The sequence below is a fragment of the Nycticebus coucang genome, chromosome 4, assembly GCF_027406575.1.
Source record: "Nycticebus coucang isolate mNycCou1 chromosome 4, mNycCou1.pri, whole genome shotgun sequence".
NCBI lineage: Eukaryota > Metazoa > Chordata > Mammalia > Primates > Lorisidae > Nycticebus > Nycticebus coucang.
The window spans coordinates 71,440,673-71,457,580 of NC_069783.1; the positions used below are offsets into that span (position 1 = coordinate 71,440,673).

Sequence of the window (16,908 nt, forward strand, 5' to 3'; positions counted from 1 at the left end):
ATTGATAGCTGAAGCACGATTAGATGTGAATAGGATTGGAGGAGTGAAAACCACACCACATGAAAAATGGATGAAGGAATTTTTAGCCAACAAAAGGGGGAAATAATCATTTTTGAGGCGCTATACACTACACCTGGAGCCCAAACACAATATACCATACCTTCACAATGGCTGCCCTTCAAATACCTCAAGAACTACTAGAAGAAAGGGACCTCCCTAAAAATTACTTATTATTCAAGCCAACAAACAGATGTTACTAGAATACCAGATTCACTTCAATATAATAAATAAGTTTCAAGTAATGTGAATATAAACAGTATGGGCTGCCTCAAGTGACAGTGCTCATTCCCCTCACAGTAGTTATTCCATAACAAATAAGATGTTTTTAATCCTAAACTGGAGATCTCTGAGAATTTGACCTTCCATAAATACTCCTAAATTCAACATTATTGTCTCTACTAGTAGAGTAGCCTTTTTACCTCATAAAGTCACCAATTCTCACATTCTTTTTTTTACCTTAAACTCATCATAAAAAAATATGTTTTCCCTTGCAACTCAGTACACAAGTCTAGGGAACACACATATACATACACAGAGAGAAGTGACTTTCAAGGTACAATGTTTATCCTTACTACTTGTAATCTATCCTTATTTTCTATTCAATTCCATTCTAAGTTTTTGTTAAAACTATTTATTAAGGCCTACTGAGTTTTTTCATGCAAACCATGATTCTAAAACATATCTATAAGTAACTAACCAATACGCCTAATAAGTAATAAAAACTAGTTTAATAGTATTCAATAACTATTTCAATGCATAACAATAAAAATTCAAATATCTAAGATGCCACTTCTTTTAATTCAAAGAACATAAACAGGGGTCTATACATCCATAAATGTATTTGTATATGTTTATGTGTGTGTACACACACTTTGAATCATAAAAAAATGGGTATCCTATAGTTTCTTTTCAATATCATGTAAAAATAGTATTGAAAGTAGTTAACACCTAGCTTTTTCCATTTTTTAAACTCTTTTCTAGAGTTCACAAAACTACATTTTACACTTTCTTCACCTAGGTCAAATGGATCCCCCTAGAGAAGCGCCTCCCTGATGTACTGCTAGACATTAATCCTTTCAGCCCTCAGAGTAACTGGGTAAAGCCTGAAACAGCCAAAAACCCTGAACTGGTAGCCTCCAGTTCATACATTCCTTCAGGGGCATCCTAAGCAAGTTGAAAGAATTTGCAACTTGAAACAATTTGAAGGAACAAGAAGGAAGTAAGAGGAATAGAAGATTTACACCAACCAGCAAGTGATATCAGCAATTGATGAGCATTATAGGCAATATTTGGCAGTACCCTGCCAAGGAGGTAATCTACCATATGACCACTTTAATAATTAGAGGCAGACTATACTCCTGCCCATCATCCACTAGGGTCCCATGGCACTGTGGGATAAGTATGAGAGGCAGAAGTCCAAGGAACATAGAAAAAAACAACCTAAGACAAATACAGGAAGCTGGGATGACTGGGTGAGGACAAATAACATATACAGCTCCTGCCAGGAATCCTCATATCTTTTGTTTTACACATTTCAGATAATTTTGTCATTTGAGGCTGATCAGCCCCCAAAAATTCAGGATCACAAATGTATGATCAGAACCAATGAATAAAAGGAAACACTATTAAAATTCTCTAACTTCTAGTAATGTACACTTTTGAATAAATACAAAAATAATTCAATCTGTGGAAACAGCCTAAATGCCCCTCAACCCAGGAATGGATTGGCAAGCTATGGTATATGTAGACCATGGAATACTATTCAGCCATTTAAAAAAATGGAGATTGCTGCACTCTACCCAGGGTGACAGCTTGAGGCTCTGTCTCAAAAAAAAAAAAAAATGGAGATTGTGCAGCATTTGTATTAACCTGGATGGAGGTGGAACACATTCTTAGTGAAGCATCACAGGAATGGAGAAGCATGAATCCTATCTATTCAACTTTCATATGAGGACAATTAATGACAATTAATGACATGGTGGGGGTGAGGGAAGGGGAGAGCAGAGAGAGAGAGAAGGAGGGAGGGGTGAGGGAAAAGAAAAAAAAAGAAAAGAAAAGAAAATAGTGACTAATTCTCACATAAATTGGATTTAATTTAGACCAAAGTACATTATTTAAACAATAATTTTTAATTCAACTTTTCAATGCATCCTCATTTATAAGTGAAATATGTCTATAATTTCCCTTTATAATAATACATTTTTTCCAATTTTAATATCAGGTATATCCATTTTTTCTATTGTCTATAAGATTTGACATGACCTGTCTTTTGAAATTATCTTCTATTTTTATTTATAAATATTAGTTGTCCATTTTTTGAGACTTTGGAAAAATAAAAAAAAAAGTTAACTGATGACTCCATACTGAACCTCAGAGTCAAAGCATTCTATGTAGACAAACTGTTATCTGACAGTGTGGATGTTATTTTTTTGCATTATTATTATTATTATTATTATTGCTCAATATTTCATTGCAGTAATCATCTGATTTCTTTTTTTTTTTTTTGGCCGGGGCTGGGTTTGAATCCGCCACCTCCGGCATATGGGACCGGCGCCCTACCCCTTGAGCCACAGGTGCCGCCCATCATCTGATTTCTTTTCCGAATCTATTTATCTTCTTTTGTTCTTTACGAGGTTTTTGTTTCTAGTCCGTATCTTAAACATTGTTATTGTTATTAAATTTTATGCCTCTTTAATTTTGTGAAGGCAAAAAGTGGAAACCAAATAAACACATGTATATGTATAGAGAAAATAAAAAAAAACAGAAATAATTCAATCTTTTATCACCTGCATCTGAGAAAAGGTTTTCTTGAATAGTTTAATAATTTTCAAGAAATTATAAACTATTATTTCAATAATAATAGTTTAATAATAATTTTCTTGAATTTTTTGAAGAATTCAAAAAGTCATCATTTCAAAAGTCTCGATTACATTTGCATGTAGTCATTTTAAGCAGAAATTTGAATTTAAAAGTTATTTCATGGTAGTGTTTAAATTTCTCATTTTAAAATGATGAAAAAGAGTTTTAGAATATTTATATATATTCTTTATATATTCTACTACTACATATTTTATTTTTCTTAGTATAAGACACCAAACTAGAAACCTGAGAGTCACGGGCTCTATCTCACAAGTTCATAAGAATCTCTGCAATCTGCCCCTTTCCCACTATTTCCTTACTTTTAGGTCTGTGTTATTTTCTTTTAATCTGGATTTCAACTTACTATTTTCCCATGTTCAATGAAAATTTTAAGCGTGCATCCTATAACACTGAATTTTCTAAGTGACATTCAAAATTTTCACGTGAATATATGGCACACCTCCTGGGTGAAGAACACAAATACAACTTGGACTCTACCTAACAAACACAAACAATGTAACCCAATCAACTGTACCCTCATACTAATCTGAAGTTTTAAAATTTGTATTTCACTTGAAACTTCAGGAAACTTAGAATACAAAGACAAGACACTAATAAAAACATTAAAATTATCTAATATGCATCCAGGGATTATTGAAATATTTTGGCACATAATCTTTCAATATTTGTAATGTCTAGTTATTTACATATAGAGTATGTACATATTTAGTTTATAAAACCAGGATCATATTGTTCATACTTTTTAATCTGCTTCACACAATAACCAATCATTACTCTTTCCTATGTCAAATATCCTCTACTGAATTTTATAAAATAAATTATTATTCTTTCAAATAGATGTACCATAATTTCTTTCAATAATCTTCCATTAAATAATTTTTCAGAACATTTTAAAGTTTCACTTAGTATAAAAAATACCACATTGGCTGGGAGCAGTGGCTCACACCTGGGAGGCCAAGGCAGGTAGATTGCCTGAGCTCAGCAGTTCGAGACCAGCCTGAGCAAGAGTGAGACCCCAGTCTCTAAAAAAATAGCTGGACATTGTGGCGGGTGCCTAAAGTCCCAACTACTGGGGAAACTAAGGCAAAAAGACTGCTTTTGCCCAAGAGTTTGAGGTAGCTGTGAGCTATGATGACACAGCACTCTACCAAGGGCAATGAAGTGAGACTGCCTCAAAAAGAAAAACAAAAAAAAAGCACTACTTCTTACAAGGGTACATGTAAAACTTACTAAATGTAGAATATAAATGTCTTAACACAATAACTAAGAAAATGCCAGGAAGGCTATGTTAACCAGTGTGATGGAAATATGTTAAATGGTATATAAAACCAGTGTATGGTGGCCCATGATAACATTAATGTACACAGCTATGATTTAATAATTAAAAAAAAAAAAAAACACTATAAAAAATACCACATGAAGCAGAGCAAGCAGACAGCCCTCAGAATGGGAGAAGATATTTGCAGGGTATAACTCTGACAAAGGTTTAATAACCAGAATCCACAGAGAACTCAAACGCATCAGCAAGAAAAAAACAAGGGATCCCATCGCAGGCTGGGCAAGGGATTTGAAGAGAAACTTCTCTGAAGAAGACAGGCGCACGGCCTTCAGACATATGAAAAAATGCTCATCATCTTTAATCATCAGAGAAATGCAAATCAAAACTACTTTGAGATATCATCTAACTCCAATGAGACTAGCCTATATCACAAAATCTCTAGACCAGAGATGTTGGCGTGGATGCGGAGAAAAGGGAACACTTCTGCACTGCTGGTGGGAATGCAAATTAATACATTCCTTTTGGAAAGATATATGGAGAACACTCAGAGATCTAAAAATAGATCTGCCATTCAATCCTGTAATTCCTCTGCTGGGCATATACCCAGAAGACCAAAAATCACAACATAACAAAGATATTTGTACCAGAATGTTTATTGCAGCCCAATTCATAATTGCTAAGTCATGGAAAAAGCCGAAGTGCCCATCGATCCACGAATGGATTAATAAATTGTGGTATATGTATACCATGGAATACTATGCAGCCTTAAAGAAAGATGGAGACTTTACCTCTTTCATGTTTACATGGATGGAGCTGGAACATATTCTTCTTAGTAAAGTATCCCAAGAATGGAAGAAAAAATACCCAATGTACACAGCCCTACTATGAAACTAATTTGGGACTCTCACATGAAAGCTATAACCCAGCTACAACTTAACAACAGGGGGAAGTGGGAAAGGGGGGGGTGGGTAGAGGGAGGGGAGTCGGTGGGATCACACCTGTGGCGCATATTACAGGGGTATTTGCGAAACTTGGTAAATGTAGAATATAAATGTTTTGGCACAGTAACTGAGATAACGCCGGAAAGGCTATGTTAACCACTGTGATAAAAATGTGTCAAATGGTTTATGAAGTGAGTGTATGATGCCCCATAATCATATCATTGTATACAGTTATGATTTAATAAAAAAATTAAAAAAAAAAAATACCACATGAACATCCTTATACATATACCTACAGACTTAGAAGAAATCCTAAAACTAAGTTGTGTTTTAAGCATTAGCATCTATTGTTCAAAATTTGCACTCCTTTCATTATTTCTAAATTGTAGGGTTCCCTTGAATTTCTTCTTCTATAAATAATATTAATGTGTATTTCTCAGTTTTCTATTAGAATGTACATGTATTTCCTATTTGTAAAGAATCTTCATTATTAAGACTACCAACCATTTACCATAGGTATTTGTAAAGATTTCTGATTATCTACCTTTGCATTTTTATTTTGTACATAGAGTATGTTACTTTATTTAAATGTTGTCAAATGTATCAATTTTTTCTTTCAGATGCAGGAATTTTATTTAGAAACACATATTCCCTACTCCCAAATCATATACATATTAATTTATATTCTCTTTTTTTTATTATTAAATCATAGCTGTGTACATTAATGTGATCATGGGGCACCATACCCTGGTTTTATAGACCATCTGACACATTTTCATCACACTGGTTAACATAATCTTCCTGGCATTTTCTTAGTTACTGTGTTAAGACATTTACATTCTACATTTACTAAGTTTCACATATACCCTTGTAAGATGCACCACAGGTGTAATCCCACCAATCACCCTCCCTCCACCACCTTCCCCCTCCCTCCCCTCCCTTTCCCGCATCCCCCTATTCTTATGTTATAACTGGGTTATAGCTTTCATGTGAAAGCCATAAATTAGTTTCATAGTACGGCTGAGTACATTGGATACTTTTTCTTACATTCTTGAGATACTTTACTAAGAAGAATATGTTCCAGCTCCATCCATGTAACATGAAAGAGGTAAAGTCTCCAGCTTTGTTTAAGGCTACATAATATTCCACGGTGTACATATACCACCATGGTATATTTATTAATTATTTATTAATCCATTCATGGATTGATGCATACTTGGGCTTTTTCCATGAATTAGCAATTATGAATTGGGCTGCGATAAACATTCTGGTACAAATATCTTTGTTATGATGTGATATTTGGTCTTCTGGGTATATACCTAGTAGAGGAATTATAGGACTGAATGGCAGATCTACTTTTAGATCTCTAAGTGTTCTCCAAACATCTTTCCAAAAGGAATGTATTAATTTGCATTCCCACCAGCAGTGTAGAAGCATTCACTTTTCTCCACATCCATGCCAACATCTCTGGTCTTGGGATTTTGTGATATGGGCTGAAGTTGGATAATATCTCAAAGTAGTTTTTATTTGCATTTCTCTGATGATTAAAAATGATGAGCATTTTTTCACATGTCTGTAGGCCGTGCGCCTGTCTTCTTCAGAGAAGTTTCTCTTCAAGTCCCTTGCCCAGCCTGCAATGGGATCACTTGTTCTTTTCTTGCTTATATGTTTGAGTTCTCTGTGGATTCTGGTTATTAAACTTTTGTCAAACATAACCTGTAAATATCGTCTCCCATTCTGAGGGCTGTTTGCTTGCTTTACTTACTGTGTTCTTGGCTGTGAAGAAGCTTTTTAGTTTGATCAGGTCCCAATAGTGTATTTTTGAAGCTGCTTCAATTGCCGGGGGGGGGGGGAGGTCCTCCTCATAAAATACTCACCCAGACCAATTTCTTCAAGGGTTTTCCCTGCACTCTCTTCTACTATTTTTAGTATAGTTTCATGTCTTAAATTTAAATCTTTAATCCAGTGAGAGTCTATCTTAGTTAATGGTGAAAGGTGTGGGTCCAGTTTCAGTCTTCTACCGGTTGCCACCCAGCACCATTTGTTCAATAGGGAATCCTTTCCCCACTGAATGTTTTTAATTGGCTTGTCAAAGATCAAATAACGGTAAGTAGCTGGGTTCATCTCTTGGTTCTCTATTCTGTTCCAGACATCTACCTCTCTGTTTTTGTGCCAGTACCATGCTGTTTTGATCACTATCGATTTATAGTATAGTCTGAGGTCTGGTAGCATGATTCCTCCTGCTTTGTTTTTATTTCTGAGTAATGTCTTGGCTATTCAAGGTTTTTTTCTGATTCCATATAAAATGAAGTATTATTTTTTTCAAGATCTTTAAAGTATGACAGTGGAGCTTTAATGGGGATTGCATTAAAATTGTATATTGCTTTGGGTAGTATGGACATTTTAACCATGTTGATTCTTCCCAATCATGAGCATGGTATGTTTTCCCATTTGTTAACATTTTCAGCTATTTCTTTTCGTAGAGTTTCATAGTTCTCTTTATAGAGAACTTTCTTTTTTTTTTTTTTTTTTTTGTAGAGACAGAGTTTCACTTTATTGCCCTCGGTAGAGTGCCATGGCATCACACAGCTCACAGCAACCTCCAACTCCTGGGCTTAGGCAATTCTCCTGCCTCAGCCTCCCGAATAGCTGGGACTACAGGTGCCCACCATAACGCCCAGCTATTTTTTTTTGTTGTTGCAGTTTGGCCAGGGCTGGGCCTGAACCCACCACCCTCAGTACATGGGTCCGGCGCCCTGCTCACTGAGCCACAGGCGCCACCCTCTTTATAGAGAACTTTCATGTCCTTTGTTAGCTAAGCTCCCAAATATTTCATCTTCTTTGGCACTACTGTGAATAGAATAGAGTCCTTAACTGTTATTTTGGCTTGGTTATTGTTGGTATATATAAAGGCTACCAATTTACAAATGTTGATTTTGTAACCTGAGACGCTGCTATATTCCTTGATCACTTTAAGAGTTTTGTAGTAGGGGCGGCGCCTGTGGCTCAGTGGGTAGGACGCCAGCCCCATATACCGAGGGTGGCCGGATCAAACCCGGCCCAAGCCAAACTGCAACCAAAAAAATAGCTGGGCGTTGTGGCGGACGCCTGTAGTCCCAGCTACTCGGGAGGCTGAGCCAAGAGAATCGCTTAAACCCAAGAGTTGGAGGTTGCTGTGAGCTGTGTGAGGCCACGGCACTCTACCAAGGGCCATAAAGCAAGACTCTGTCTCTACAAAAAAAAAAGAGTTTTGTAGTAGAATCCCTGATGTTTTCCAGATATACAATCATATCATCTGCGAAGCAAAAGCTTGATCTCTTCTGACCCTATATGGATACCCTTGATCGCCTTTTCTTCCCTAATTGCAGTGGCCAAAACTTCCATTACAATGTTAAAGAGCAGTGGAGACAATGGGCAGCCTTGTCTGGTTCCTGATCTGAGTGGAAATGATTTCAATTTAACTCCATTCAATACAATATTGACTGTGAGTTTGCTGTAGATGGCCTCTATCAGTTTAAGAATGTCCCTTCTATACCAACGTTCTTGAGTGTTCTGATCATGAAGGGATGCTGGATATTATCAAAAGCTTTTTCTGCATGAATTGAGAGAATCATATGGTCGTTGTTTTTTAATTTGTTTATGTGGTGAATTATACTTACAGATTTACGTATATTGAACCAGCCTTGAAACCCTGGGATAAAACCAACTTGGTCATGATGTATAATTTGTTTGATGTGTTGCTGGATTCTCTTTGTTAGGATCTTGTTGAATATTTTTGGATCTATATTCATCAGTGATATTTGTCTATAATTTTCTTTTCTTGTTGGGTCTTATCCTGGTTTGGGGATCAGGGTGATTTTTGCTTCATAGAACGTGTTGGGTAGTCTTCCTTCTTTTTCTACATTGGAACAGGTTGAGTAATATAGGTACTAATTCCTCTTTAAAGGTTTGGTAGAATTCTGACATGAAGCCATCTGGTCCCGGGCTTTTCTTTTTTGGGAGGTTTTGTATGGTTGATGCTATTTCAGAACTTGATATGGGCCTGTTCAACATTTCCACTTGATCCTGCCTAAGTCTTGGAAGGTGACGTGCTTCCAAGTATTGGTCAATTTGTTCAGATTTTCATATTTCTGAGAATAAAGTTTCTTGTAATATTCATTAAGAAATTTTTGAATTTCTGAGGAGTCTGTTGTTATTTTGTCTTTGTTGTTTCTGATTGAGGAAATTAGAGATTTTACTCTTTTTTTCCTGGTTAGGTTAGCCAAAGGTTTATCTATTTTATTGATGTTTTCAAAAAACCAATTTTGATTTATTGATCTGTTGTATAATCCTTTTGTTTTCAATTTCATTTAATTCTGCTCTTATTTTGGTTATTTCTTTTCTTCTACTGGGTTTGGGGTTGGAATGTTCTTCCTTTTCCAGTTGCTTGAGATATCCCAATAAGTTATTAACTTCCTCTCTTTCCGTTCTCTTGAGGAAGGCTTGCAGTGCTATAAATTTCCCTCTTAGGATTGCCTTTGTGGTATCCCATAGGTTTTGATAATTCGTGTCTTCATTGTCATTTTGTTCCAAAAATTTGGCAATTTCCTTCTTAATCTCATGTCTGACCCAGCTATCATTCAGCATAAGGTTATTTAACTTCCATATTTTTTTATGCAGATTCTTGTTGTTACTGAGTTCAATTTTTATTCCATGGTGGTCCGAGAAGATGCAAGGAATAATTTCTATTCATTTAAATTTACTGAGGTTAGACTTGTGACCTAAGATGTAATCAATTTTGGAGTATGTTCCATGGCTGATGAGAATTATGTGTATTCAGTTTTGTTGGGATGAAATGTTCTGTAGATGTCTGCTAAATTCAAATGTTGGGTGGTTAGGTTTAAATCTAAAATTTTTTTGTTCAGCTTCTTAGTGGAGGATCGATCCAACACTGCCAAAGGAGTGTTGAAATCTCCAACTATTATGGAGCTGGAGGAAATCAAGTTGCTCATGTCTGTTAGAGTTTCTCTTATAAATTGAGGTGCATTCTGGTTGGGTGCATAGATACTAATTGAAATCTTATCATATTGAGTACTACCCTTAACAAATATTAAGTGATCATTCTTATCCTTCCTTACTTTTGTTTGTTTAAAGACTATTGTATCTGCAAATAGAATTGCAACACCTGCTTTTTTCTGATTACCATTTGCCTGAAATATGGACGACCATCCTGAGTCTATATTTATCTTTTAAGGTAAGATGTGACTCTTGTATGCAGCAAATATCTGGCCTGAGTTTTTGTATCCAGTCAGCTAACCTGTGCCTCTTTAGAGGACAGTTTAAGCTGTTCACATTAATGGAGAATATTGATAAGTCAGGTAAAATTCTGGGTATCGAGTTTTCCAAAGTCCAGTGGACATTTTTAATCCTTTTGCCACTGTAGAATTTGTAGTTTGATCTTCTGAGTGAGTTTACTTTTGTGGTAGAGGATTGGGCTGGTCATTATGGAGGATAGGTCTGAGAATATCCTGAAGAGCTGGTTTGGTTATGGCAAATTTCTTCAACATATGAATGTCATTAAAGTATTTAATTTCTCCATCATAAATGAAACTCAGTTTAACTGGATACAGGATCCGGGGTTGAAAGTTATTTTGCTTTAGGAGATTAAAAGTCGATGACCGCCCTCTTCTGGCTTGAAAAGTTTCAGCAGAGAGATCCGCAGTCATTCTAATATTTGTCCCCTTATAGGTAATGGATTTCTTATGTCTGGCTGCTTTCAGAATTTTCTCCTTCATATTAACTTTAGTGGTTAATTATGATATACCTGGGGGATGTCCTATTCGGATTGAGTCATGCTGGGGTTCTGAAACTGTCTGCTATCTGAATTTCAGAATCTCTTGGCATGTCTGGAAAATTCTCTTTAATAATTTCATGGAGAAGGGCCTCTGTGCCTTGCGAGGCCACTTCATCACTTTTAGGGATTCCAATGAGGCAGATATTAGCCTTCTTTGAATTATCCCAGAGCTCTCTGAGAGAATGATCCATTTTTGCTCTCCATTTCTCTTCCTCTTTGAGAGTTTGGGAGCATTCAAAGGCTTTTTTTTTTTTTTTTTTTGTAGAGACAGAGTCTTACTTTACTGCCCTTGGTAGAGTGCCATGGCGTCACACACGGCTCACAGCAACCTCCAGCTCCTGGTCTTATGTGATTCTCTTGCCTCAGCCCCGGAGCAGCTGGGACTACAGGAGCCTGCCACAACGCCTTGCTATTTTTTTGTTGCAGTTTGGCCAGGGCAGGGTTTGAACCCACCATCCTCGGTACATGGGGCTGGTGCCCTACTCACTGAGCCACAGGCACCGCCCAGCATTCAAAGGCTTTGTCTTCAATGTCAGAAATCCTTTCTTCTGCCTGCTCCACTCTGTTACTGAGGGACTCTACTGTATTTTTCAGGTCTTTGAGGGCTGCAAAGTCTTGCTTCAGTGCGTCAAAATCTTTGGTGGTTGTCTTTAAATTCATTACATTCTTGAGACAATTTTTGAATTTCTCCTCAAATTTCTAATTCCGACTTTTGAATTGCTCCTCGAATTTCTAATTACAAATTTTCCTCCATTCGATTAATCTTGTTTGCAACCCAAATTCTGAATTCGATTTCTGACATCTCGCCCAGCTGTTTATGAATGGGATCTTCAGTTACATCTGCCATATCTTTCCTTGGGGGGGGCTGATCTATTCTGGTTATTCATGTTACTAGAGTTTTTCCACTGATTCCACCCCATGATTGTTTTACACCTTTTGATTTTTCTTCTGGGGCTTTGTGAGGACCCGTACAGTGCTATGGCCTGAGTAACTGGGGACCTGTTTGGTGTGGTGGGGCTAAATGGTTCTGTCTTATTTTCAGCTGGTCTCTGTTCGACCCTAGTGAAACAGTTACTCTGGGTTGAAGTCTCAGCTATGGAGAAATACCAGCAATTAAGTCACCCCGCCCCCTACAGGGAACAATTGGAAAAGGGAAGTCAAACCTTCCTACAATCACACACCCAGGGCACCACCTGAATAGTCCTCGGGCAATTAGCTCATTTCAAAAGATCCAAATCAATTGTTTCAGTCATCCCCTTCTCAGGTGGGAGAGTTTAAAAGGTCTCTGGCAACTGGATCACAGTGGTCTGGTGACTACTCAAGACATGGCTTGCTCCGGTGCTCTGTGGAATCAGGAGGACCCACCCAGCAAATCGATCAGTCTGGGAAGGTTGATGCCTCCTTCCTCACCTTGCACCTCACACCCAGTCACTGATAGCCCCACAGGGCTGTGACCCAGTTGACTGTAGTGAACAGATACTCCAGGGGGTTGCACCTACCTGAATCACAAGGAAACCTATTTCTGCTCAGCCAGGCCACTGCACTTTGCCTCTGTCTAGCAGGGGGAGGTAAGTCCTGACAACCTCGGGCACTTGATGGAGGCTGGGGGCGGTGTTCACTCAGTTCCAGCCCCGCCTCTGATTGATGTTACTGACAGAACAGAACAGAACAACTTTGTGGGAATTTGTTTCTGTCCCTGCTAAATTACCCTGCAGAAGAGAACCTGTTTTGAGTTCCCAGAGCCTGTGCCTCAGGCCCTGTCTTTGCTCCTGCAGGTTTGTATTCAGTTACCTGTCAGTTCTAGCCTCCTGTCTTCTTTTGTCTATAGGCTGACAATCCCCTGAAGGCCGGTGCGTCTTAGGTTCAGTAAAGCGGTCCTCTGGGTCAGTCCCGCCCTGGGAACTTCCCGGCTCTGCACATGTGTTTCTAGCTCCAGCACTCCACCCAGGCCGGTACCACCTCAGGCAAACCCTTTACTCACGGGGCCTGTGTTTCCGTCCCAGATCTGTTCCGTGGTGGTTGCCACCTGAGTAGATGCCTGGCCTCTTCTGGTTGCGCAGGGAGACAGGGGGTGTGGCTTCAGAATATCCAGGAGTGAGTCCTATTGTTGCCAAAAGACGGCTAATGCTCTGCACCTCAGGGCACCGCCGCTCCAGTGTGGTTCTCTCTCAGCTGACCATCCTCTCCTCACTCCCATGCCACAAAGTCAGCACTGACCAGCTGCAGTTTAGGCCCTGTCCACACCCCTTGAGAAATCACCCAAGAATCTGGACTCCTGGGGGACAGCCTCCAGACCTCAGAGTGAGAGTAGAGGGGAGTTCTGGGAGCTCAGAGTTGCAGGTAGAGAATACAGTTTTATACTGCTTTATGCCTGGCAGGAGAACGCCATGACACCCTAGTAGGGGAGGTAGGACCAGTTTTTAGAGGGTCTCTCCCATGGACTGGAATGAACTCTGCTCATTTGTTTGTGGGGCACTCTGAGCCCTTCTCATGTGGGAGAAGACTCCCGTCCGCTTGGTGATGGATTTTGTACCTTTTGTTTGTATCCTTGGGGTCGCAGCTCGCCTCAGTGGAGTTGATGTGCGTTCTTCAACCTTCTCTCTTGGTGCAGCTCTAATCCACCAGGTTACTTGCTAATTTCTGTCCTTTAACCCTCCTTCTGGACGGGAGCCTCTGTGGAAAGCTGGCTTCAGTCAGCCATCTTGTCTCCCACTTCAAGGATCTTGCCTCTTAACATGTGCCATAAGCAATCTATAGCCTTCTGTATATGAAACTGAGTAAAATATGATAAAACAATCCAGTCTTTACAACATTTCCTATGTGATGTTGTTTTATGGTAACTTGAAGACTGTCATCCACGTAACAAATTCTGAGCCTCCTTCTGTGGCCACAAAGCTCTCAACCAACACTCACCGCCATCCCCCTCCATAGGAAAAAGCCTCATTTATATTTTCTATTACTTCCTTTTTTTTTCTTTTTGCATTTTACTCTTTAGTTCCTCTGACATTAATTATGGTATAGTGAATGAAGAAGAGGTTAAATCAGAACAGATAAGCATTAAAGAACATTAAAAATAAAACAACTTATGGGGCGGCGCCTGTGGCTCAAAGGGGTAGGACGCCAGCCCCATATGCCAGAGGTGGCGGGTTCAAACCCAGCCCCGGCCAAAAAAAAAAAAAATAAATGCAAAAATAAAACAACTTACCTCTGAGGTAAAGAAAGCAACTGAAAGGGGTAGGAAAGAGATATAATATTGTGTTGGAGATACAATAATTCTTAAGATGGCTGGATATTGATGTATAGCCCATAAATTCTTATTTAAAGCCTTGGGACCCAAAGTGTTTTGGACTGAAGAATGTTGGAAATTGTATAAAGATAATAAGGTATATATCATTTATGATATAATATCACCCAGTGGGGATTATGATAGTGCTACATAATCAAACATATTAATATTTCTGTAGCAAAACCTAAAAATTTATAATAAATAAAATACGCTAAGAAGTTTGATAGTTGCAGCTGAGAGTGGTTGCTCACACCTGTAATCCCAGAACATTGAGAGGCTAAGGCAGGAATTGCTTCAGACCAGGAATTTGAGATCAGCCTAGGCAACATAAGCAAGACCCCATTTATATAAAAAATTGAAAAATTAGCTGTGTACAGTGGCACATCTCTGCACCTATAATCCCAGCTACTCAGGAGGATCACTTGAGCCTTAGAGTACAAGGTTACAGTAAGCTATAATTACGCCACTGCACTCGAGATCCTGTCTCTATGTAAGAAAATTTTTAATTTAAAAAGAATTGTTAATTAAAATAAAAAAGAAACTTTGACTACACTAATGTACACAGCTATGATTTAATAATAATAAATAAATAAATTTTAAAAAGAAATTTCATGTCACATTTTGTGGTCAAATGAGTTTTTAAATTACTATGGCTTTAGAATATGATATCTGATAGCCCACTTCACCCCTCAGTAAAAATGTTTCTTTGTTTTTCTTACCAATGTAGTCTTTTAGATGAATTTTACACTCATTGGCAAATCAACCCCATGCCAAAAACCAAAAGTAAAATTACTGCAAAGAAGGTAATAAAACTGTTATTACTTATAGATCACATGAATATTTACATAGAAAACTCAAAAATAAATCCCATATAAATTTTCAGAAATGACAGAAGAGTTTAGTGCAGTAGTTAGATTTATGATAAATAAGCAAAATGAATTACCTAAAATAAGTGAATTTGCTGTGCCCAGGACCAGACTGATGCTACTAGCTTCCTTCTCATCAAGAAAGAAGCTTCATGCTTTGGTAGAAGACCCTCCACAACCACCACTGGTATTTTTTCCTTTGTCCTAGATACCATGCTACAAAGAATTCTATAGCAGTGCTTTGAAAATTTGCCACCCTCCAGGGATAGCTTTAATCTACAAGGAAGCTGAGGACATGAAGAGTCAAATGTTTCTGTAGGAAAGAAACAGTTACTAATTACTGGTCCTGATTCACACTCACATAAGTATTCCAATTAAACTCTAACTTTTTGGCTAAAGAGCCATGATCTCAATTATCTAGGTTTTAGTGTAAATTCCTTTCTTACAACACAAAAATCTCTACTATAAACAGTGATCTGCATCGTAGTCACCTTTTCTTTTAATACTAATCAAAATCCCACGAATAAGTGTCTCTTAGTTTCCTTACTTTGAGTTTCTGGGCTTCTCCTCTTACTTTCAGCAATTCAGTTATAGAGTCCACAAAGCCCTGGTAATGAAAGTTGCACATTTTCTCAATTTCTCGGTCATGATTGCGGATGCGAGTTTCAAGCTTCTCCATGAATCGCCCATGTTCCTCACCATCATAGACAGACCTTTAAAAAAAAAATGGCATGGCATGAAGATTACACCACAGTTACTTTTAAGATAGAGAAACAATAATTACACAAACCAAAAGCAAATCTTTAGAAATTTGATATTGAAGGTACATAACCCACAAAGTAAAAAAAAAATGTGTATTAACATTGCATTAATGCATTGTAAAATGAATATTTTTTAGGAAAAATCAAAATTTTGCTTTCTTGCTCATTCAAAAATATTTGAGTGACTGACAGCATTCATTACAGAATTCTCATCATAACATGAAAAGACTAAATTACAACTCCTTTGTATCTTTGTTTCTCTATTAAACTAGTCAAATTTTTCTCAAATTTGGTTAAACATAACTATCCAATTACTCTAGAAGCTGAACACTGCTAGAGAAAAATCACATAGCTGTGCTGGCTAGACTCACAAATGTAAATTGGGCACTCGATACCACTATATAATCCTACTACAACTATCCCCCTATTCTGCTCCCCCCCCCAAAAAAAGTCACTTTGTGTTCTCAAAATATTTATGTGTGGGAACCTTACTTTCTCCTCTCCTTAAATGTTCCCCTCACTCTCAGCTGCTGATCTGACTACACACCTTACAAAAAAAAAAATAGATACAGAGAAGTAGCTCCCCTTTCCCCACTAAAACCTACCAGTCTACTTAGATCTGTAACTTCTACTCTGTCCAGCTTCCTGTAACAAGGGAAAAAGTATTCCAAGCTCTTATCTGCAGTCAATTCTTCTTGTCTCAAGAACTTTACTCCTGCCATTATTCCCTTTTATCTCTTCTCTGGATCATATATTTCTTCTTCTGTACTAGACCATTCACATAGGTATATAAACATGACTTCTAAAAACCCACCCTTAACTACAAATCCCCCTCCAGCTACCATCTTGTTTTCTGTTCTCCTTCCCACCAAAACTCTTTTCCACATCCTTACCTCCTTTCTTCCTTACCTTACTAGAGTAAATATGCATCCTACTCCAACTAATAGCATTTGTTATGGTTTGATAGTTCTATCTCTTTAAATAATCTCTTCTGTAGACTTC

General features: G+C 37.8%; 1 protein-coding gene across 1 annotated transcript in view; it reads right to left on the bottom strand.

The window, feature by feature from the left end:
* Nucleotides 1-16,908, bottom strand: part of EXOC6B (exocyst complex component 6B) — a 782,024-nt gene that overhangs the window by 648,947 nt on the left and 116,169 nt on the right. Inside the window, exon 2 of the mRNA XM_053587825.1 lies at nucleotides 15,693-15,858. Coding sequence (XP_053443800.1) covers nucleotides 15,693-15,858 — 166 coding nt within the window. The remainder of the gene's footprint in view (nucleotides 1-15,692; nucleotides 15,859-16,908) is intronic.